The 25,377-nt window shown below is 39.7% G+C and overlaps 1 protein-coding gene across 8 annotated transcripts in view; it reads left to right on the top strand.

The window, feature by feature from the left end:
* Nucleotides 1-25,377, top strand: part of ncam1b (neural cell adhesion molecule 1b) — a 104,615-nt gene that overhangs the window by 59,749 nt on the left and 19,489 nt on the right. For 6 of the 8 annotated variants that reach the window (XM_078167017.1, XM_033630882.2, XM_033630884.2 and 3 more), the window contains 6 exons: nt 11,371-11,400; nt 16,466-16,616; nt 17,022-17,209; nt 17,598-17,694; nt 19,121-19,291; nt 21,041-21,169. In XM_078167017.1, the coding sequence (XP_078023143.1) occupies nt 11,371-11,400; nt 16,466-16,616; nt 17,022-17,209; nt 17,598-17,694; nt 19,121-19,291; nt 21,041-21,169 (766 nt within the window). The remainder of the gene's footprint in view (nt 1-11,370; nt 11,401-16,465; nt 16,617-17,021; nt 17,210-17,597; nt 17,695-19,120; nt 19,292-21,040; nt 21,170-25,377) is intronic. The other 2 variants (XM_033630886.2, XM_033630891.2) reach the window with 1 other exon arrangement.

The following is a 25,377-nucleotide window of genomic DNA, read 5'->3' as shown; positions in this document are numbered from 1 at the left end:
TATATCTCATAGAAGATCACCTGGAAAGCTGTACTGTAGGTGTGAAGATTGACTCTGTGGATGCTGAGGAAATAAATAACACACAGAGGCTTTTTGTTATTAACAGGAACAGAAAAAAACAGAATATCATGTAGCCCTGTTGACATGCAGCACCATGACATGTCACATGGCATGTCATGTGACGCAGAGCTGTGCCGTGGTGGCAGTGTGTTTTGCATATTAGTCTGCAGTATGTTTTGTGATCTGTGACATCTCTTTACTGCAAGAAATGATTAGCAGCCTAACTGAGTGACTGTAGTAAGAGTAGATGCAGATTTCTTATATTTTCATTTGTAGTTTTATCAGCAAGGGAGGTGGTTTCCATGGTGGGTCTCTAATGAATGCATGAGGAAATGGCTGCTAATTGTTTAATTGTCTTGTTCTGTTTGTTCATCTGATGTCTGTCTGTCATGCTATCTGTAATCATCATAACAGCTGTATTTCATCCAGGATGGTGTGATAATAGAAACAACATTCGTTTGGGGTGGACATGCTGAATTTGGAAAAAAAAAAATGCAGCTGTTCAATTTTTAAGCAAACATTTTAGAGGTTGTTAAGTTCAGGATTTCTCATTAATATATTGATGGGAGATTTCGTATCGGTCAGAAAACCAGTGCAGATCTGTACTGTGCCATTTTAGATGTGTGGTGGTGATGAATATACAGAATTAATTAGCAGTTAATTTGAATGTGTTTTTCAGTCTTTTGGCTCCTTAGCTGGTCAGCTGCTTTCATGTCTTGATTAAATGGTACCGTGCATCAAGGACTTGGACTTTGTGGTGCAGAACTCTATCATCATGAGAAGATGAAGTTTCATTCCTGTACAGTTCCTCACAGCAGTGATGTTTTGTTCATTGTTAGACAAGAAACTCAATCGCATAAAGTAAGGGGATTACTGGAGTAATGTGAAAAATCCTCACTGGTGTGTAATACAGTTAGTTTTACAAAAAATTTACTTTTCCTTTTAGTTACTGCATACTGCTTAACGAGGAACAGACATAATGATGTTCTGTTTAACCAAATGCATTAAAAAAAAGCACTGTGATGTTAAGTTTATCTGCCCTGACTGCAAAGACTGTGAGCTCTTTACTCAGCCCCAATATAATAAGAAGGATACCGACATTTGTACATGTTTATGCCGTCTCCTATCTTTAAAGCTAGAATAAAGCCTTCAACAACTTAAAAAAACAAAAAATCAATTTAGCATTTACGAAAGGTGCTCTGTGGAGTATTCTTGTAAATAAACAAAGTTTCTGTTTACATCCAGCATTATTTACCAAAACGCATTTAGTGTCTCCTTGAGGTCAAACAAAAATATTTGCAATGCTAATTTTTTCACAAAGTTTTGAAACCTAGGTTGTTTACATCCATGTTAACTTTCTAGCCATCTTCTTCTTTCCTGCATTTGTAGTAGTGTTTTATGTGAAACCATCGGCAGGAGTGTGTATGGCATCGCCCATATGCACATGCACAGGCATAACAAAATGTGGACTATTGTTCCATAGTGTTAGTAGTGTTCAGAGGGTTTCCACTGGTCATGAAAATCCCTGGAAAAGTTATGAAAGTAGAAAAATCTTCTCAGGCCTGATTACTGTTTGGAATTAACAGTATTTTTTGGAAAAGTAAAAAAAAAAAGAGTAACATTATACAAAATAGGTTCCTTGTATTACTCATTTAAAATCTAGTGTTGCGCTGTGTGACTGTTTAAATGTCAGTGTACATAGACTAGATCAATATGGCATCATCGCAATCATCGCCAGCTCCCCCCCCTTTTGGAGGAATAGGACATGCTGTCACATAAGGAGAGAAATAGCAGAAAATGAGAGAAAAGCTGTTGTGTGGCGCCTTAGCCAAGGCTTTACACTGAGATATGAGGTACACAAGATGCATGAATATTCTCTGTCATGATGCTGGTGACAGTTACTACTGATAGAAACCGGTAGCTGCTTGAGTGGGAGGCTGCTGCAGAGCAGTCATACAGTAAAGCAGTATTAGATTGTCGTCTCCAACTAGATCCTAGCATATAGATCAAACAGTTGTTTATTAACAGGTTGGTTATTTACAGACAACAGTCAGCCTAATGATACCGGTGATTGAATCAAATATACATATTTTATTAAATCACCGAGTGAAGGGATCCGGACATCTGCGCATGTATAAATGTCTGGCTGAGCAATATCCGGCCATGGTGTTAGGTGTTGATCCAGTTGGACGTGGGGGAGACAGAAGGAGCGTGACAGCTGTCAGCCTTATTTTATCAAGGTAGCGCAAATGCTCAGGTACAGGCAAGGTCAGAAAACAATTATTAGCCATGTCTATAAAACAAAAGTTTGTTTAACAAAAAGGATACACATACTTGTTAAAATTACAATCCATACACATACACTGGTCTGGTCTATTGGCACATGCATCTAGTTGGCAGCCGGAGTGTCTAACTAGCAAGTAAATTTAGCAATGCTAGCAGTGCGCTTCTCCGCATATGCCTAGGAAGTGCATGTTTGATAATGTATGGCTGTATCTCTACATAGGCCTACCCATTTTAAACAAGTGAAATAAAGTCATGAAAAAGAGGTAAAATATTATGAAGAATTATGGAAAAGGTTTGAAAATCCATAGGTAAAAATATGTGGGAACCTTGTGGTCAGAAACTCCACAGATTACCTTTAGACTTACATAATACAGTGGTCTCAAGAATTGTTGGCACCCTTTAGTAAAAATGAGCAAAATAAGATGCCAAAAATGTCTTTATTGCTTATCCTCATTATCTTTTATTTGAAATATTCACAAAAATCTATCCTTTAATTGAAGTAACATAATAAAAAGAAACGATTTATTTTTGCTTTGAGGCATTTTTCTCAAAAGTATGTGTGCTACAATATTTGCCACCCCTTCATTTAATATTTTGTGCAGCCTCCCTTAGCCAAGATAACAACTTTGAGTCGTCTCCTATAATGCGTGATGAGGTTAGTGAACACATGGCACAGGATCTGAGACCATTCCTCCATAAAGAATCTCTCTAGATCCTTTTGATTTCCAAGTTCAGCGCTCATGGACTTTCCTCTTCAGCTCATACCACAGTGAAGTTTAGATAGGTGAACTGTGGAGGTCACGTTAAAACCTTTATTCGGCAGTCTATGAACCATTTTGCTGTAGATTTTGAGGTGTGCTTTCGACGATTGTCCTGCCAGAAGGTCCAACTTCAGCCCATTTTAAGCTTCCTGGCAGAGGCTGTTAGGTTTTCATGCAGTGTCTGCTGCTGTTTGATGGAGTCTATGATATATCTTAACAAGATGTCAAGGACCTTTGAAAGTAAAACACCAGACAACATCAAAGATCCACCGTCGTACTTCAGAGTGGGTATGAGGTACTTTTCTGTATGGCTATCTTTATGTCTACGCCAAACCCACCTTTGATGTTTGTTGCTCTATTTTACTGTCATCTGACCATTTTATCTGGTTCCATTTAGAGTCCCTGTAAAATCTGGCAAACTGAGGTGCTTTAGCTTGTTGTGGATTGACAGCAGAGGATTTTTATCTCGCAACCCTCCCAGAAATCTTGTGGTGATGCAGTTGGCATGTAATGGTAGTTTTGGAGACCTCAAGACTCAACTAACCTTTGCAGTTCTCAAGCTGTGATCCTTGGAGATTCTTTTGCCAGAACCATTGTGCTCTTGGTGTGTTTGGTTAGTGTACACACACATCTTCCTCTTGGCATCTTCAAAATCTCCTGTCACTTTGAATTTCTTAATTATTACCCTGATAGTGAAAATTGGTATCCTTAACTGTGAAGACATCTTCTTCTTTTATCCATTCCCTGATTGTGCATCTCAACAACCTCTCATCGCACATCATCGCTGTGTTCTTGGGTCTTTCCCATAGCAATAAATGACTATGGGAATTTAACCTGTGTCACCTCATATTTATACCCCACTGAAACAGGGAATCATGGTTGACAACTAATCAACCAGCTCCTAATCAAACAGGCTAACTTAAAAATGTAAATATGACTAAAAATATACTTAAGTTAGATTTTAATCATAGGATTCTGGGTGCCGATAATTGTGGCACATATGTTTTGGGGGAAAAGTAAATAAATTTACTTTTCACAGCCTATTTTGCTCATATTCACTAAAGCTGGGCAAACACTGCACGATTTGAGCCGGTTTTAGAAATGCTGTTGTTTAATTCCAACTTCCGCAGTATGACTAAAGTGTTTGCGATGTACAGCCAAAGCTCACGATTTATGCGCTCACACTGGCCCTCAATTATCAATCTAATGTTCAGACCAGGGCAGATCAGAGCGCAGAAATCATCTCACCATAGGGTTCATGTGTGATTCGTGAAATGTTCTTTTCTTGCCAGTCACGACACAGAAATGATTAGGCGTTCATAAATGTGGTGGCTGAAAACATTTGTCATTTACATATCTCGCCCCAGTGCATTCTTGGTTTAGAGGCCCCACCCAAAGAGTTTATGACACGGGGAGGCTTAATACGACTAAGAGGAGGAACTTCTCTGAGAAATGGAAATGCTGAAATCCCAGGACCAGTTTAACCAACTGGTTGAATTTGGCAGACTGAAAAGTGGCCTCAAAGGAAGTCAGAAAAGTGCAGTTAGCTGCGGTCAACAGTGTTGCAGTGGTCAGGTGACCTCGAGGTTGAAATATTTGATTTATACATCCATGATATATATTGACCTATAACCTACGTGGCTGCAAATACATAGATGCCAGTCAGAATATGATCTACTGATTCTCCACCTCTGACAGATTTACTATGCTGCGCTGCTAGTCCATGCTGACTTAAACTTGCGTACACAAGCTAAGGCCTGATGTGAGATTTGATCATAGCCTCCACTCATGTCCACATATAAAAATGCAGTGCGTTATGACCATATGACCATATGCCCAGTTTTCCGTCATACGTTTATTTTATAAATGAGGGCAATTGTCAAGCCATGACCTGATTTCTCTCACTATACGAGTAAAATAGAAATTATAACTGTCTGTTGGCTCATGTGGACTGTTCTGGCTATTGACAGTTGTCAACAAAGATTTGTTTGAAAGCTCCAGGGCTGCAGGCTGGTGGACGTTTGTTTGCTAGTAGAGCTTCAATTCACAATAATGTAGAAACAGACATTCTAAAAAGAGCTTTAAGGTTAATTTCTGCAAAAATGAGCCAGTCTTGATTCCCTCTTTCTCTCTCTCTCTTTCTCACACATACATGTTAGCAAGTTAGCAGCACCAGGCTACGTCGTTTAATTGACTGAGTGAGAAGAAAGGCACTGATCTTGTGTCATCGACTCATGGCTCTGCTGCAGCTGTGTGAGAGACTGGCAATGCTGCCATACAAAGGCAAAGCGCAGTAACTACACACGTGTTCAAAACTGAGTTAGGACTCCAAATGGGCTTTGTGACATCTATTCTGTATTGTGATAAAGTCTCCTGGTTCAATTTTGTCCCGTTTTAGAGGACAGAGAGTGTCAAGTTTGCATTAACTACAAAAGCCAAGCTAATACCAAGGCAAACTGCAGTAAATGATGTTACTGCATTCTGGCTTTGTTTTTGCGGCTTTGACACAGCAGATACTGCGGTCTGTGTTGGTAGCCTTATCCTGAAGGGGATTCTAACATTCTTGGTCCCAATCATAACACTCCCTCACACAGAACCAACAAGCCAACTAGCTAGCCTAGAGAAGGGTTAGGAAGATAAAAAATGACAGCTTCATAATCAGTTAGCTAACTAAGTTACTGGCTAGCTAACTGCTAGCAAATTATAGACAGACATTTTAGCATAGCTTCTTCCTTGAAGGCAATATCCACTCTGACAACGTAATGATAATCCAATTTAAAATTGGGTTGATGTGTCTTGATTCGGACATCTCTTAATGTTTCAGGCAGCTTATCCAACTGTAGTGGAAAGTGTTACTCTTTCAAAAGTTAGCCAGTTCCAGTAATGTTATGGGAAAGTTAAAGTTAGCTGAAGTTAGCTGTGCCTCGAGTGCAACCGGCGGCAACAGGAGGAGCCGATTTAAAATAGCTGTCAAATCCGCCTGCTTACTATCCTTGATTTGCAAACGACGTTAGATCACATGATTGAGATAGAATATTGTGTTAGCTTCATTGATCGCCAAGGCAATTCAAGGGTTGCCAACAAAAGAAATGAAAATTCTTATGCAAGTCGACACACCAGCATTTATTTATTGTGTAAAATGGCAATGGTACTTGGGAAAATGATGACACATGATGACCATTTCTTCAAAGTCAGTTACTTAATGAGCAAAACACTCTGTGATGAAAGGGGCAGTGCGATAAAAGAAGATTCTTAATCTTGAGGGTCACTACTGAGGGATGTCAACATTTGCAAATTGGAAAAATCAATAAAACTATTGAAAACAATCAAAATGTAGTAAAAAACAGCAAGAAAGTTGGATGAACACATTTAGTTTAGATATACTGCACTTTGACTTTGCAATAGTGTTTCGGTCATAGTTTTTATCTATCCTTCCTGAGATGGCACTGGATGAATTTATTACCACTAATCTCCCTAAGACGAAATTTGTTTTTTTTTTTTTTTTTTTCTCCATGTCAGTGTTTGCGTAGTTGCTGCACTTTGACTTTGTAGGGCAGAATGGCGGACCAAAATTTCTGACACGTTAGAAATTCATCCAAACATTCGATGGCCGGTTGGGAGCAGTTGATGGGGCCATGATCTGTCCTCGCTGCCCTCTGTGCACTGCACAGCAAACAACACTGGATGAAGCTGAAATTCGGTTTGACTCTAAAATGAGTCGTGCGGCTCAAGAAACAGGTCAGGAACAGGGTCAAAGCGTACAGTGTATGCCCAGCTTTAGGGCACCAATAATATTCGAGGGCACTGTACCTCCTTAACCTTAACCAGTTCAATCTGTCAATAAGTTTTAAGTGGACTCTTTCAGTGGAGCTACGTGTAAAAGTAAAAAGAATAGAGAGCCAAGGATTCAGCTTTTAATTATGCTGCATTTCAGTCACGTAAGAAACCAAGACAGTTTTTGTTACATCTGATATTCTGTGACAAATAAGCGAATCATTCTTAGTTTGAAATCCTGTCTGGCTTCATTCGACTCTCTTTTCTTTTTACCGTGGTCTGGGGTTTTAAAGGTTAACACGGGGAGAAACAAATTCTTTCTGAATAACCTCCTACACAAAATGTTCAGTGGCGGCAGACAAAAGCATTCTGCTAGAACTGTGAGTAAAAGGGGTGCACAGTGTGAGGATTGAGGGAGATTACTGTATCATAATAGGAAAGCTGTGGTACTGTACATTCAAAAAGACGGGATAAAAGGAGTAAGTTCAAAAAGTGTTGTACAGTCGTGGGTGCATGCCTACGTAGACTTATGTTTCAAATTCAAATTGGCACTTATCTGCCGATAGTTTTGTTTTTGTTTATATGGCCATTAAAGTGAAGTGTTTATATATTTATTTTAAAACTTTCATCAACTTTTACATGTGGTATTGGGTTGTTTCAGTCCTTTGAATGCATTCGCTGCGAGTCGCTCCAGATAAGTGTGTCTGTTTAATAACTGAAAATGTAAATGAAGTATTTATCCATGCTTTGTACTTTATCTACATAATGAATGTTTGGCTTATTTGAATACATATTAAACATTCTGCTTGATGCACAGAGTTTTCAAGCTGTAATTATCTGGAAATATTTTTGAACTGTAACTATACAGAGGGAAGTTGTAGCGACAAAGGACTAATTATAAAACTTAAAAGCACATTATAGTTTGAAGGCGATCGGATGATGGCACCTAATGTCTGTAATCTTTGTGTTTTTGTAAAAGAAATACTATATTTCAGGACACAATGTGCTCTTAAGATCTGCACTGTGCCAAGTAGAAATTAAAGACCTGAGAAAGGAAATTCATGATTATTTTATATGTAATAAGATGCTTAAAGAAAATGTGTAATTAATGGGGTGTGACAACGGTTTAGGCAGGGCATCTAGGAACAGAGGGATGCTTGAAGCATTGCGTGCCAATGCAAAGAGAGCATTGTTTTTTCTAAACACAAAAGGCTACTCATTTACAACTGCACGCCTGCTAGCTGAGTGGTGGGGTGATGTAAGGGTTCCTTCACGAAAATGCTAGTCAGTTTTTCTGTGATGTGCTGGCAGAGGCTCTGGAGCTCAGCAGTTAATGACACAGGATGATGACAGTATGCACAGTCAGGCGTCACCCAGTGCACGAAACTCCACCAGGGCTCTGTACATTTATGGGTTTAGTGTATTTGTGTTAGTATGTCTCCTCTTTCGCTGCATTGCCCTCTTCACGCTGACATTACAATTCATGTCAGAACAAAGAGCGAGGATAATTCTCTATGGAAGGGAATAACAATGGGCTGGAGAAATGATAAGTCCCACAGGAGCCGTCATCATATTGTTATGAGCATTTGCTCGGAGGAGTGATTTTGTTTTGGTGTCTTCGTTTTGCACGCTCGCATCTGCTGCTCTTCATTGTCCTTTTGTTTTAAACAAACACCTGTCACAGATATGACAGCGATACTTGTCGGCTCACTTACTGCAGGAGCATCGCTGCAGACGAGCGTGTGTGTGTGTGGATGAGGTGGTGATGTTCCAGACTATTAGGTTGCCTGTTTTAATTGGACTACCGCTCTTTCTCGGCACCGTGGTGATATGCAGCCAACTGCTGTTTGTAATGATGTACGGTGCACAGTTTGTTTTAGTGTGACAGTAGAGGACTTAAAATGGTCTTAGGAGTAAAGTGAAATTACTCTCACACTGTGAGCTTTGCATATGAGTTGTCCAATAATTATTCATCCTCTCCTCTTTCTAGCTGCTTCTTTTCATAGCGAAAGGTGAACCCAGTTTGTCTGTGATGAAAAGTACTTGTAAGTAATGCAAGCACACCGTATGTTCTTTATGTTAATTGTAGACGACCTGGATTGATTATAAGAGAGTGATTTCTCAGTGTGAATAAATTGATGGTTTGATTCACTGTTTTGCCCTACAATTATTCCGGCAGATTGCTTTTATTTACTTGACATTTTCTTGCAGTTGCACCTGATGAAATAGCTGTTTATCATTTTGCTTGTTACACTTTTTCGCTATGTGGGCCATCGCATCCCATCGTCATGCTTAACATTTTCTCCTCAGCCTCATGAAATCCATAGAGCATGCTTTCCAAAGAGCTTATCGTCTTGTGGGGTTGGGCTTTTCAGTGTCATTCGTGATTTAACTTGACATGGCATGTTGACTAGAATAGTTCTAAGTGTTTGTTTGTTATCCAGCGGTTTGATGTGATCTGTAATGATGTGAAGTAATTCTGTATTCAGTAGAGTGGGAGATATGACCAACATGGTTATGATTATCATATTTACTGTGATATATGCAACCTTTTAAATAACATTATCAAATGTTAAACTCCCATTGATCCCAGTCACAATGTCAAATGGGCTTTTAGAGTTTAGCAAGTAATGTGTTATACTACTGATCACTATAGTTTTCACTATAGTGACTATAGTTTGTGGTTTTAAAACTGAACCCTGATGCTTCAGTGAGAGTTTTTTCAATACATAATGTTATGGAGAGGCATTTAATGATAACATTTGACAATAATTCAACCAAAGTTATTATTTAAAGGTCCAGCGTGTAGGATTTAGGGGGCAATATTGGCCAAAAATGGAATAAAGATATAATAAGTATGTTTTCTTTAGTGAAGAAATCACTTGAAAATAAGAATTGCCATGTTTTTGTTATCTTAGAATGAGCTGTTTATGTCTACATAAGGAGCGGGTCCTTGTCCATGGATCCGCCATGCTGCAGTGCCATGTTTCTACTCTAGCCCCAGATGCCACTGTAGTTTGCAGCCCCTCCACAACAAGCCAAACAGCATCAGAAACTCTGGTGTTTTTAATGTGAAGCTGTCTCATTCAGCGTTTTTACCAGTTTCAATCATGTGGGCTGTTTGTTTTGAAGAGGAAGAGACCTCTGCCAATAATTCAGCTGCCTATAAAACCGCCTGAGCATCTGGGTCTAATGTTATAAGAGTAGCCACACATTAGGTTAGCAGCCAGTTTGCGATGAGCCGGACAGTGTTGGAAATACTAATTTATAATGTGATACTGCTTTATTCAGTGTAGTGTTTTTACCACTTAAAACCAACAAATGTGTTTGTTTTGGAGAGGAAGAGACCTCTGCAGATAATGTGGCTCCCAGTCACAACCTCCTGAGCACTAAGGTATTCTAACCGGAAGTTCATGTTTGGCACATGGACGAAGTTTCAGCTGGTTGCAATCCACAATCACAACCACTAGATGCCAGTAAATCCTACACACTGCTCCTTTAAATGATATTGTTTTTGTTAGGTAGTAAATCTTTCGTTTATCCATTCTCATAATACAGAAATCAGTGTTTGTAAAGTTAATGTGCCTGTAGATTTATAAATTTCCACTGACAGGGAGATCATTTTTTAAAGAATGAAACTCAAGTTACTGAAATAACATTTTTGTTTATTTTAGCCTTGGAATACAATCAAAGCATAATAATGGGAAAAAACCTCTTCCTTTTGAGAGTGTAGTACAAGAAGTGTTAACATTCAGAGCAGAGCATCTGACACAGGCCACCTGTAGGCAAAGATTTATTTCCAGGTGTCACAAAGGGAAATGGGAAGAGCTGCAACAAAATTGCTTCTTTTAAACCTCTCATTGCTTGTTGAGAAACACAGCAAGTCTTGACAACTACTAACTATTGATGTAGGACAGGCTCTGTATATGCATGGATAAGTAACAGTGCTTGAGCAAATTCAGTTTTATTGGGTTTTATATTGTCGTTATTGCTTCAAGCCTCAAAAACGGATTGCAGGTCGATAATTGCTGTACTACTTTTACCGAACAAGCCGACATATCTCTGTTGTTGCAGCATAATGGATTCACCTCTTCCTGATAAACCAGTAACCTTCTTATCTGAAAGCATTTTCGTTATCATGATGCCAATAGACTTACTTCTTGGGGGGCTGGAAGCAGTCTTGTTCCAGCGTGCAGTTGAGAAAATAACACACCGTTAAAATCCCCCAAAAGTACACCTTTAAAAAGAAACACTCCTGCTGTCACATAATGGGTTTCTCCGGTTGGGAAATCCGAAGCATACATCTTATTGTATCTGCAGACTTTCAGCAACATCATACATTCAGCTCAGGGACTGTGGATGTACGGAAAATAAACTGGAAACTTAATACTTGCATGCAACGTGCAGCGTCCCAGCTTTGCCTGGATAAGGATTGCTTTCTAAGAATTGCTTTGCCTTTTGTTTGTTGTTGTGTCTCTGTCCTCTACAGGCATCGTGGACTCGGCCAGAACAACACAAGGTATTCTAAATGCATGACTTTTTTCCTACACCCATCCATCTTTCATGTCAGGGGAGTCTAATTCAATTCTGGATGGACGCATATCAAAATTCCCGATCAAATGAGGGTCAGGGAGAGTATAGACCCTGAGAAAGATGCAGAAGCCAAACAGGCCTGTCCATCTATATCTCTTTGTTTCACTTGTTTGGTTCCCATATAAACTTAACATGCAGTACTTCAGCCTGTATTTCTTTCCTTTAAGACCTTTAACCTAGTCTGCAGAACATAAGTAAATGCAAGACAAGATTTTTGTTAATAATCCATAGATTAGATGCATGATTCTGTTACATGCAGTTTCAACCTGTTTTCTCTTGGAAGAGGTTTCTGTCGAGGTAAAACTCTCCTTAGATCTCTCCATCCTCCCACCCACATCTCCAGATCTCACTTGATCCGCTGCCAATTCTTGATTATATCAAGATGTATTTTTGACATCAGAAAATGGTTTATTATAGTTCTAATTTGCTGGACCAAAGATGAATGAAGATGTATGCAAGAGAAAATGAAAGATGTCTTTGTGCAGCAGCCCAGCGTGTCAGAGCCAGGGACTGTTCCTGATAAAAAGTGAAAATTGGCAAAAGAAAGAGCTGCCTTCTTGAGCTTTCCTCCAACTTACTAAACTACCAAATATGTGTTTTACATATGTGGGAACACTGGTGAGAAATACAACTGTGTCATATCCAATATTAGTGCTGAGTGCACCCTGCTAGAGAGTACAGATTCATCTTTTTGGGCTTACAAATGAACAGAGGTTTCTGCTCTCACGAAGTGTGATGTCACTGATCAGCCCATCACTGTTTCAGGTGCAAGATCAAATATTAGGCTTGCCATTGTTATTTATAATTTCTTACCATTTGACAGGAAATGAATGCATATTTTTAGACCCTTCGGTTCCTCAAATAGCCTCGCTATTTTATTTTCAAATTGCAGGGAGCTCTGCACATCAAGAATTGGTCTTTTTTTTTTTTTTTTTTTCTCATTTCCTGTTTCAAACAATAAGCAGATATTGACATTTCGGCATGCCTTCATTTAAAGCACCTGTCTGTTATTACAAAAAATTTGTTATGAATAAAACGTATCACACTACTCAGAGCAGATTGTGAGGAAGAGTGTTTCTCGACGAGCACATGTTGACACTAATTACTAGGTTTGTGTAAAACTGTGATGTACACATGGCTGCGAGGCATTTTTGTGCATCAGCAGTGTTGTTTTTCCCACAGAGAAGGGTTAAAATGCATTATTTTGAACATTTGGATTAGTGATCAGCTGTACAAAATAAAACATGAAACAGAGAATCCAAGTTACCTAAGCTTCCCAGTTTTCCAAGAAGGATAAATATAATCCAAAGCATGTTGCCACTTTTTCTTTAAACAAGAGAAGACAGGGCTTTAAAAACAGACTTATGCCATGTTATTATTTTGTCAACCATACTTCAGTTAACTGCTGTCTCACAAATTATATCTCAGACGCACATTTGCAGCACATCTGTGGTTTCAGGTTGTGAGTGCATTAGTTTACGTTAACGATCAGGCAATAATCATTTTCAATTGCTGACATACTGATACAGGGTTAAGTCTACCTGCACTGTGATGCGATCAGTGTGTCTCGGAAAGATATCCCATTAGAAACCACACAGGGAGGAGAATGAGCAGGGAGCAGTATGAGTATGCTGAGCATGTTTGTTGCAAGTGTGTAGGCAGCTGAGTGTTCATTTGACAAGCCGCGGAAGGGAAGGTACATTCAGGGGGAAGGTGCATTTGTATGCTGGACCAGTTAAGATTTGGTGAGACATGAGTTTAACATGTCCTCAGTGCATTCTCAATTTTATGCTCTGATGTTCCAGCAGTGTCTCTCTCCTCTGCTGGTGAAGCTGCAGAGGCTGTTGGAGAGCTCCGCTGTCAGCTCGGTCTGATTTATTAGAGGAGCTTCTGTCTCAAAGTCTTTATTCTCTTCCCCCATCTGTTTCATAGCAGGTTTTCCCGTAGACATGTAAAGTGGTTTGTATCACTTTCTTAAAGGCAGGAGAGTCAACAAATAATGGATGTTAAATACGGATGTTACGGATAGACAACCGCTCTGGCACATTGGCATTCATACTGAAAATCCATTGTTATGAAACATTTATGAATCACAGCATTAAATTGCAGTGAAGACACCATTTTCCTCCAGCAGATGATATTCGTTATGGACTTCATATGGGGAATGACAGGCTGTAGAGAAACCGTCCATATGTTCTGGCTTTGGTGACATTTTGATGCTGCGTTTGCCAAAATGTAGGAGCACACAATTAAAAAGGACTCAATACTGAAGCATACTGACTAACTGGGCCTTAATGGTGGTACATAGTGTGGCATGTTGCACAGATGCAGGAGTCAGCAGCAGTGCCACAGGGGTCGAGGCAGAATGCTTTCTGCACAGGGGTCAGAATAAAAGGGTAGTGTGTTATGTAAGTGTCTCCCTGGTCCTGCTACCCGCTATGCATAATGAATGCCCCAGACATGCTTTGTCTATTGAATTTGAATACAAAACTAACGAGGGTTTCTCTTACATGGCTGCCCAGACTGGGCCCTAATTCAATATGTGTAAAAGCATCCGTGCCATTGTTTTGCCTGCAGCTTGGATCAAAGCCATGAAAGCGACCATTAAAGAGGCTTAGATATTCAGTTCTGCAGCACCTTGGAAAGGGAACAATTCACAAAAACTATAACTATATATAATATATAAAAACACGTCCATGTCCCAAATCCATAAAATAAACAGGAGACGTATTAACTTTGAGATCTGCTGTGTACAGAGGAAAATCATCCAGAAGAAAGTTAACATTTGCTTCGCCATTAGCAGCATTAGTGTACAGTTAAAGGAGCTGTATGCAACATTCAGAGCATATCTATTATTCAGAGTCTGAACCAGGATTGCCTGTACACGGCTCTCGACATGGAGGTGGCTAAGCTGGTGGTTAGCAGCTTACATGACTCCCTAAAATCCCAGGGTTTTGCTAGGGGGTGGTTCCTTATGCTCTGCGTCACACAGAATGTGTGCCTGGTGCGTGATCTTGTTGGCTCACATTGGGTCATCTCATCGCTTTTTGGATAAACTAGCAAGACCGTAACCTAAAAGAGTTGTATATTGCCTAATCTTTAAACCCACAGGGGACCTCACACCTAACGTAACTTTTTGTGATCATCGATTTAAAAGATATACTTAGATTTTTGCTCCTTGTACTGCCAACATGGCTGTGGCAGAGACTAGACTTCCCTACAGACTTTCAAATGATTTTTACCTGACTGCTGAAAAATATATACAACTAAACAATGCTTAAATTTATTGACATTAAAATGGACTAAATTATGTCCAACAACAAAATTCTTCTCAGACTAGGGCTCTGTATTCAGATATCAATGTAGTATATTGCATAAATAGATGCCCAGCTCACTTGTTCAAAACTAACTGAAGTCACCCCCCATCTTGGGAAACTTACGATCATGTACTCAGAGCACTGGCTGAGCAGGATTGAAACAGTTAGGGGTGCACAGGGGAGAAGTTTGGATAGTGGGTTTTTGCCAGATAGCCCTGTCTATTTATTTGAACCCCTTTATTTTTTCATAACCTTAATACAAGAAATCAGATTCTAAAAGAAAGCCCTCCAGGCAAACTTCTCCCAGCAGCTCTCGGAGCTCGCCAAAGTGTGCACTACTATGCCCTGCAAAACTCTCTGTTTATAGGGGGTCCCAGCAGCTATCAGTGCTAACAGGGCAAACAGGATTGACAGCGGCAGTAGTGCTGACACACTGTTAACAGGGGGCAAACCACAGGTTGGACATCATGCCTCTGTGACAACACCGCTCTGCCACTGTGAGTTAGGATGGCGTTATCAGCAGTAACCTAGCATAACTGTCGTGTGAGAGCATTGCACAGGGCCAGTAATTAGCTAGCCAAAGGGATACACATACAGGGACTCACATGCACTAACTTGCACTCGCTGCTGGACCGTCTACCATAACAAAGAACAGAGAAGCTCGGGTTACAACACACACAGACAGATTGCGATTTAATTCTCTGCTTAGGAAGCCATTACTCCACTATATCATTACATAGAAAATAGTTGTTTTTAGCTGTATTGATGTTCTGAATGTCATATACAGCACCTTTTAGTTAAGGAAACTAAGGCTTAGGATCTGCATAATACATGTTTTAATTAGTAACATCCCATTTGGGAAAATGGTCCTTCAAAAGCAGAAATTTGGTCTGTCTGAAACTGCACACCCACAGTTTAGTGTCACATGACATCAGCCGCCACAACAACACAGAGTTGTTGACCCTGAAGGTCAGGAAGCCACTTATGGTTGGATGTTGTAACTCTGCATATCAAGTTAATGAAACCAGGTATCTCTCAAGCAGGAAGGTCATTTACACATCTCATTAGCCAGCTGTCTGTTGTTATTCCCCCGGTTTCAAATGTTATGTGACTTGGCATGTGCCCTTCATTACTGAAACTGGGGCATGTGCTGGATATGGGTTCAGAGAGCATTGCAACGAACAACATGCAAAAAACCACAAGTGATTAACTTAAACTGTTATTTTACCAAAAAAAAAAAAAAAAAAGTCTGATTGTGTGCAGTGACACTAAGCCCCAAATGTACTCAACATAAAAGTGCAAGTGTGGCATGTACGGTAATGCTCTGCTGTCTCATGCATCAGCATATTTCACGAGTTGGTAAGCCCTACGTGAGAAAAGCTCTTGATGGTTTCTAGTGCCTTCTGTCATCTATTATTGATAAGCTCCCCCTGTTCTGTCAACTGTGTCCTTATGTTTCCACGTCTTTACAGAGCACAGTGCCTTTTTCATTAACATAATGTCTCCTCTGCTCATTAAAGGCAGGCATTCTGAAGCTTTTTTTTTTTCCAGGTCACACATCTTTTGACAGAAATGTGCTCTGTAGATATAGACGTGCAAAATGGCAATGGAACATAACTGATGTGATTGGTTTGTTTTTTTTCCTAAACCAAGCTATTTTCTGCTCCCATTTAGAGTCTGGATGGAAATGTAGTGGTGAGGAGTGATGCTCGTGTGTCCTCCCTCACTCTGAAGTATGTCAAGTATACAGACGCGGGTCAGTACCTCTGTACAGCACGCAGCGCCATTGGAGAGGATGATAAGCTGGCATATCTGGAGGTTCGCTGTAAGTATTTCCTCTTCTCTTAATATAAGTGTTTTGGCCTACAAAATGAGTACACCATAGTAAAAGCAACTTGCTAGTCATCCATCCTTTTTAATGGAACAAAAAAGGCATTTCCTGATCACATAAGGGTTTTTGAATCCACATTTATTTAAACTGCACATTGTTCAGGCACTGTTAAAACCATAAACTGTACAAAATGATGGACATGGTTGCAGTGACGTCACTGGTTTGTGGTTCTTCCATCACAATCTGTTAATCCGGGCATTTTAGCATGGGTATTGGGGTGTTGACACAGAGCCAGCCTCAAGTGGCCATTCAAGGAACTGCAGTTTTTTGCCCTGCAGGTTGCCGCTTGGTTAAAACCACAAAAAAACTAAAATGTTTAACATGCATTTCTTTGACTAGATGCCCCTAAGATCCACGGTGCAGTGGCAGTGTACACATGGGAGGGAAATGCTGTTAATATCAGCTGTGAGGTCATGGCTCATCCCAGTGATGTATCTATTATATGGCTGAGAGATGGACTGCAGCTCCCCAACTCAAACACTACCAACATCAAGATCTTCCGGAGTCCATCAGCCAGCTACCTGCAGGTACACACACACAAACCTCAATTTACAGTTCATAAAGTAAATGTACACATATACACATCCCTCCATGTGCACACACACACACACACACACACACACACACACACACACACACACACACACACACACACACACACACACCCTTTGTGTCATCAAGATTTTATGAGCATAGACTGGAAGTGAAGGGGTTTTCTTTCAGCTCCATTGTGGGTGAAAAAAAAAATCCGATGAATAATTCAGCAGCAGGAAAGCTCACAGCAACAAATAAAAATAGGCTACTCTAATGGACAAACAAAAAGGTCACCTTCAGAGTGTTTGACACACAAGTTTGTTCATCTGTTTTGGTACACTGCCCTTCATATATTTGCCTCTTTTTTTTTTTCTCCTCCAGATAACCCCCGAGTCTGAAAATGACTTTGGGAGCTATAACTGCACTGCTTCAAATGAGATGGGCACCGAGGCCAAGGAGTTCCTGCTCATTCCGGCTGGTCAGTTGTGACTCTGCGATTCATTTCGTTGTTTCGAATTTATGACGCATAAATATTCAGCAGTTAAGGTAAATTTCATTGTAGCACATAAATTAAATTACAAGGCTTTTCCTGGCTTAAGGCTTCAGGAACAGATTTTTCACCCATATTCAAAACACATTAGACCAAAACATCTACCACAGCGTAAGATTACACAGAGCCGTGTTTGTTTAGATGGATGATAGATTTAGATGAAAAGGCGATGTAACCAACACTGGATAATTTAACACTCCTTCCCTCTGGTTGTTTAGAAACTACAGTGGCTCTGAGGATTTCACTTAGTGTTAAAAGAAAGGCAAAACAGAATATATCCAAGAGTTTAGTGTGTGTGCTATGAATTAAAAGACAATTTATCAAAGTTACAACACTTTTATTGTAACATCAACATACCACCAGCTGACAAAGACCAAAGACTGTGTATTCACCAACACATTAGACACATGGAACAGAGAGCAGAGCGATAATGGCTCTCTTAAGCCACAATACTGAAGCAAATGAATTGAAAACACCACATTCTTCCCTTGGAGCAGAACATGGGTAACCCACAGTAATCACAGTGTGCCTTTTCATTTCGAAGATCAAAGCAATTCACTACAGATCTGTGCTCACACCGTGAGTGTGTGGATTCAGGACAGCCACCAGTGCTCTGATATGGCCAATCTCAGTCATTTAAACAGTTAAGCTATTGTCGTTCTCTCTCAGATAGAGAGTGCAGTGATGGGTGAAACAAAACGTGCTTGTTTAGATCATGAAACTTGTCTAATGTAAATGAGGATTTAATTGTCAAGTATGTATAGTACAGGTCAGACATTTTCTCTACAAATCTAAAATTTATTGGTGCATAGTAATCAGAAAAGGCATCTCCTCCCATACAGCTGTTTACAGTTTTTGGGGTGTTTACGTTATATAGAAACATTACGTTGTGCTTTGCTGACTGTAAGGTGTTAAATGCATCTTAAGTCTTTCCTTTTCCAGCTCAAAGGTTTATCATAATCAAAATCTCTCAAAGCTTCAGCTTTTTTAAAAGGTCCAACAAACAGCTCACTTTTTTTCTGTGGTTGTCTTCGTGCTGTTATCATCATTAAAGGCTGACTTGAGATCAGCTTGTACTTGAATCTGTTTGTCGTAGCAGCATTTTAGTGTTTTCCCTTCCTTTATTTGTATTTTCTGTATGCAGTGTGCAGCATTTGGTGCCTGAGAACAGCATTGATGTCACAAATCATACATTTCTTTACAAAGCCGGAGCAGTTTTTAGATGCATTTTGGATTGTTAGGAGCTGTGAGCTCAGTCTGTTAGTGTAATGGAACAGTGGAGTCTGACAGCGTTGGCGTGCTGCAATCTTACATTTTTTTGTTGCAATCACACTGCATTTCCTTCCTTTACCAGAGGTGCCATCAGCTCCATCCATCAGTGAGGTGAGACCCTTCTCCACCACGGCACAGATTCAGTTCGAGGAGCCAGAATCCACCGGAGGTGTTCCTGTCTTGAAATACAGAGCAGAGTGGAGGGCTCAGGGCAGGGGCGGCTGGGTGCACCGAGTCTATGACGTCCAAGATGGTGAGAGAAGACAAGAAAAAAAATGTGTTGATGTTTTGGGGAAATGTGGATTTTTTTTGGGGGGGGGGGGGTTAAAGGATCTCAAGCAAATTGTCATCAATAGCTAACAACATTACTTATGTAAGGTGAAGGTTTTTGTTTTGTGTCAACACTGAGACACAGAACATTGCATTAGACACGTTATTTTTTGATCATTTTACTTGTGAATTTTTAAATGTTTGGGATATGGAGATACATGGGTACAAGGACAGAGATACATATACATACATGAGGATGCATGCTGATATTTAAAGGTCCAGTGTGTGGGATTTAGGGGTTATATTGGCGGCGGCACGGTGGTGTGGTGGTTAGCACTGTCGCCTCACCGCAAGAGGGTTCCTGGTTCGATCCCGGTTGTGGGAGCCTCCTCTGTGCGGAGTTTGCATAGTTTCCCCATGTCAGCGCGGGTTTCCTCCGGGTACTCTGGCTTCCTCCCACAGTCCAACGACATGCAGATTGGGGATAGGTTAATTGGTGACTCTAAATTGTCCGTAGGTGTGAATGTGAGTGTGAATGGTTGTCTGTCTCTATGTGTCAGCCCTGCAATAGTCTGGCGACCTGTCCAGGGTGTACCCTGCCTCCCAGTGTCAGCTGGGATAGGCTCCAGCCCCCCCGCAACCCTCAAGAGATGGATGGATTGGCAGAATATTTTCTTTAGTGTATAATCACCTGAAACTATGAATTGTTGTGTTTTTGTTAGCTCAGAATGAGCCTTTTATACCTACAAAAGGAGCAGGTTCTTGTCCATGGAGTCCGCCATGTTGCACTGTTATGTTTCTACAGTAGCCCAGAACGGACAAACCAAACACTGGTTCTAGATAGGTTCAATCATGTTAGCCCCTCTGAGACGAGCAGTGTCACAAAAACATATGTTTTTTAAAGCTAAACTGCTTTATTCAGTGATTTTACCGGTTTAAATCCCTGGTCTGTTTATTCTCGAGAGGAGGAGACCTCAGAGGATAATTCAGCTTCCAGTAAAAACCTCCAGAACAATGAACACTGAAGGAATCCTAAGTGGAAGCTCATGCTTTGCACATGGGTAAACTTTCAGCTCATTGCAATCTGCAGTTCTCACCACTAGATGACACTAAATCCTACTGACTGCTCCTTTAAAAAATAACCATATCAATATTGTGATTGATTTGAAATATATCAGTCAGAGCTAATGTGCATTCACACTGCTGTAGAAATGATATTCCTTTGTTGAGGTCAACATTACATTTAATTTCTAAAAGTTTGCAGATACCCTGAATGAAATTAAATGTTTCCATGTAGCACTTTTATTATGTAGTGTTACATGACAGTAGAAAAACTAAATGAAAATTGTGAGATAAGCTAAAGCAATACATGACTAATTGAGTAAATAATAGCAATGTTATTTAAACCTTGAATAGGCATGATTAATGATATATAGAAAGTAATCCAAATCCCGAAAGTAATCTATAAATGATGATGACGGCTTTGAAACAGCTGTCAGTTATTTCTGTGTCTGTGTGTCTCTGGGTTTAGACCTTTTAGACCATCTCTAAATAGATTTATCTGTTTAAACATTGTCGGAATGAAACGAGAATTGAGCTAATCAGTGTTTACTCGCGACGGAATTAATTATGCATGTATTGTTTGAACTGGGGTTGTGTTTGTTTCACCGCTAATCAAAATTATCAAGGTGTTCTCAACAGGGATTGCACTGCCTCTGATATATTGTAACAGGCTACACCAGTGAGGCGACCATCACAGGCCTGAAGCCAGATACCAGCTACGAAGTGAAGTTGTCAGCCATCAACGGCAAGGGTGAAGGTGAAAGCAGCCCCGCTGAGTTCTTCAAGACGGAGCCTGTCCGTAAGTGGCACACGTTGCACGCTATAGAGCTTTTATCACACCTTTTTGACCCCTGTCTCTACAAACATATTATCTGAAGTCTTCTCTTCTATGTCTAGGAGTATGAAGTGCTTGTCCATCCCATTAGTGAGCTTAAAAAAGTCACCGAAGTGTAGTCAGCTGCTGCACAGCAACACACAAGTCAGCACTGAGGCTTTTTAGACAGTGTCACAAAAGCTTCCAACAGTGTCTTCTTTTCAGTTGAAGTCTGGCCTCCTCCAAGTTTTCTGTTTGTTTGTTCAGGAGTAAAACTGACAACAGGAAGTAACTCACTGACATTGTTTTGTTTATTTAGGTTTTCCATGGAGGGACCCTGAAATCTAAGAATTCAGGAAACATGTTTGTCATCAAGTCCCACTTATTTAGCACCATGCTGCTATTTCACACATTAAATTGCACTCTGATTTCATCACACAGGTCGCACTTGGATGTGATTGCATAGTTATTTAGAATTCACAGATTTGCTATATTGTGTTAGGCTCATTATATGCTTCAAACTATGAATTAGAATATGAATCAGTGTTATTCCTTAGGTCTTTAAATAGCAGCCCTGTAGTGAATCTTAAACCCATAATTTAGTGTTTAGCCCCCTCTGTTGGCTGCATGTTTTTGGAAGTGAAACTGCTTCACCCTGTTGGCTTTACATTGAATGTGCTTTTTGATTTTCACTGTTGGCCATGATTCACTGTTGTCTGCATGCTGATCATCTCCTCCTCAGTTCATTTTTTAATTTCAATCATCCATTTGTTTCATCCGCTTGCCCACCTGTCTGTTATATTCATCAGGCCACACTTACAAAAGTAAGTGCTTCATTTCTTTTTGCTTACCATGTATTAGGCGCTTTGAAATGCTATTCATCAGTATCAAATTGGAAAAAGACTGCTAAAAATAGCTTCTCTGTTATTGATTTAATCCCACTCATGTCAGCGCATCAAAGATAGATATTTTTGTGATTGGTACATTTTCATTAATATGCTTCTAGGGCATTTTCTCAGCTTTGTTTTAGTTTTACTGTCTATGTTTTTATTGGCATCCAAAGTCATGGTAAAATCAATAAATCAGTGTCTGTTTTTTTTATTAAAAACAGCATTTTTTAAATTTACTATTAATGTTTATTGATATTTTAATAATTGCAGAGTCAGGACTAAGACAGCACTTTTTTTTACCATTTTGTTTATTACACTAAGCAAAAATTGTTTGATGTCCATTCAGTCAATAATTAAAGACCCATTAGAACAACTGCTGTACATTTGCTGGAATATTTTTCTTGAAATACAATTGTTTTTTTTTTTGTTTTGTTTTTTGCCACCTTTGAAGCTGTGTCTTAAAACAGCCTTTCAGTTTCATGTGTGCTGCCTCTGTCTCATTCTAACCTTAAATGTGGCAGTCATTAAATAAAATGTTTTGCTTCCTCTTGCTTCTCTGGTGCAGTCTGGCAGAAATGAGCCTCGCTAAACTCTCCAGTGAAGTGTTATTACAGAGATTTAGGTAGTCATTTGTGCAGACAACTGATTCTGATTGCCTGATAACTCTTTTATGTCCCTAGACGGCATTTTTCATTTTTTCACCGAAGACACAGGTTTGTTCTGTAGAGAGGATAATAGACGATTAGTTTTTCCAGCTGTAGCTGTTTCTATCCCGGCAGGATAACCCCATCACCCCTACTGATTAGCTGCATTTATAATAACTTGAAAGCTTAGCAAAGTGTGTCTTTTTTTCCAAGAAAGTGTAACCTTGAGTAGCCTGATTATAAATGCAAACTCCTCTCTTGTCTGTTACCTGTAGATTTTATCTAGCTCACATTGTTGAGTTGACAGCTGAGTTATCCGAATATGAATATTTATATAATTGTTATTGAATTGATTGGCTAAATGACACTTGTGTGAATTAACACTGAACCTCTGCATTTCAAAAGCTGCACGTTTCCCCTCTGGCTCCAGCTATTTGGTGTATTTTGGGGATGTTTACTATTGGATTAGGCCCCTCAGCATTGATTATTCACTTACCTTGCAAATTATAAAGTCTCTGAAGTGAAAAGGATAAAGCTGTTCGATGTCTGCTGCACTTTTCACATTGAAAACCCAACCAGATACATTTCCGTGCTCTGTTGTTGTGTTTATTTATGCGAAAAGCTCCACGTTTTGTTTTAGTTTGTCTCTAGATCATTTACAGGTTTTCTTTGTCCTCTACCTGTGTTCTGTCTTTCATGTCCCTCTTTCCTCTTTCAAACCACTCACGTGTCATTTCATGTGACTGTGACTGTTGTTTGGCATGCATGGTTCTGACGATCCCCCTCCACTCTGCAGAAGGTAACTTACTGTCGCAAATTTTTTTGAAAGACGACCCCTCGCTTTATAATTGAAGAATCCCACAGTAAAACAACACAGTAATTGCTTCTATGCAGTCATGTAATACATGTCTACCTCAATCCCATTAATCAATCATGTAGACATTTACCTCAGCACGATAAATGAGAGAGAGCCAGAGCTGTCTTTGTGGTAATATATAACAGTCAAGAGTGTTTAATATCACCATCACACGGATGGTATTGATAGCCCGCTACCTAAAGCGATGTTACCTCTCCTCCTTTTAGGATGTGTTCATATAAATCAAGTTTGTAATAAACACTGTTTCCTCTAACCACTGGAGATTCACTACCCCTCGTACCTGCAAAAAAACTGCCCCTACCAGCAGTTTGCTCTGGTTCTCAATCAACAGTTATTCATGCTGAGAGCAATAGCTACCCTGTGCATTGTGTCCACTGTATTTATCATGTTTAACTTTAGGCTGCATTAAAGCCTACATCAACTAACTAAGAATGCTTTAACCAGGGTTTTGAATGCAAGCAAGTCTGAGTATGAACACTAACCATTATGCACATTTTTCTTGCTCTCTGTTTGTAACTAATATGTTATTTATTTAGCTATTTTCTAAGCCAGAGTTACAAAGGGCTTCACAAAAGGAAGATAAAAGCAATCAAATAACTGTTTAAATTAAAGACAAACAAGTGTTGTTAAAGAACAAGAATAAGCCTGGGCAAGGAAGCATCACATGCTTTTGAGAATAAATAGGTCTTGAAACACTCAGAGTTTGCTGATCTGACCCCCAGAGGGAGAGCCAAATGGAGCCAATTTGCTGAACACTTTAAAAGTAATTGGAAAGGTTTTGATTTCAGCACCGTAGCTCTACAGTAGTTAGTAATAAAGCAGCAGAAAATTAGAGCAATTGTAGATGGGCTACAGCTTCTTTGCCTAAACAAGAATAAGATGCATCACAACAGACAAGACGAGGCAAAACAATTAATGATTTCTTCAAGCGGTTGGAAAGAAGAGGCAGCCTTCTTTGGCACTGTCTCTTAATTAAAAAATGACAGGATTAAACAGCTGACTTACGATGCTTCTTAGAGTTCAGTTGGGAATGAAAAACTGACCCCTTTCGTTTCTGGAAATGTAGGTAGAGGCCTATAGTGAGAAATCCAATTTTGTTTTAATTAAACTGCAGAGAACTTTGAGACATCCATGCGCTGATCTCTTTCAGCTTAAAGTTTTCAAGGTTTTAGACATACCTAAAGCTGGACATCATCGATACAGCAGTGATAAAAGTGAAACTGACTGATAATATATCCTAAGGGGAGAATAAGATGGGTCCCAGACTTGACCCCTGAGGAACTCCACAGGTCAGACGAGCAAAATCAGATTCTTTGTCTGTAATGGATACAAAAAAATAGCAATAAGATATATTAATTTGTTGTCTTACAGTTTCCATCTGATACAGTTCTGACTTTGACTTTAGTGTGTTTAAACATTGATTGTGGAAATCAGTTTGAGATGGTGAAAACATAGTTCAGTGCATTACAAGTAAGTTGTAAAGCACAAAAAATTCACCCCGTGGTTATCTTTATAGTTAAACCTATGTATTATGATGTGAGATGCAAATTCTGCATAAACATTTCAGTCAATGAGAAATAACCCTTTCCCTCTAAAGTCTTGTGTAACACTGGTGGAATGTCACTCAGCAACTCGGACTGAATCAGATAAGCATGTGGCTGTGTGTCATTTGGTAATTAGCCTGACTTGAGACATACCATCTTGAGGCAAGCGATTAAGACGTCAGTTTCAAAGACTTTTATTTCTAATCAAGGTTTTCTTTGCTGCACAATTTTAAAGGTA

Source organism: Epinephelus lanceolatus, chromosome 4 (assembly GCF_041903045.1).
Source record: "Epinephelus lanceolatus isolate andai-2023 chromosome 4, ASM4190304v1, whole genome shotgun sequence".
Classification (NCBI taxonomy): Eukaryota; Metazoa; Chordata; class Actinopteri; order Perciformes; family Serranidae; genus Epinephelus; species Epinephelus lanceolatus.
The sequence above is the reverse complement of the archived record's forward strand: the minus strand, read 5'-3'. Positions and strand labels throughout refer to the sequence as shown.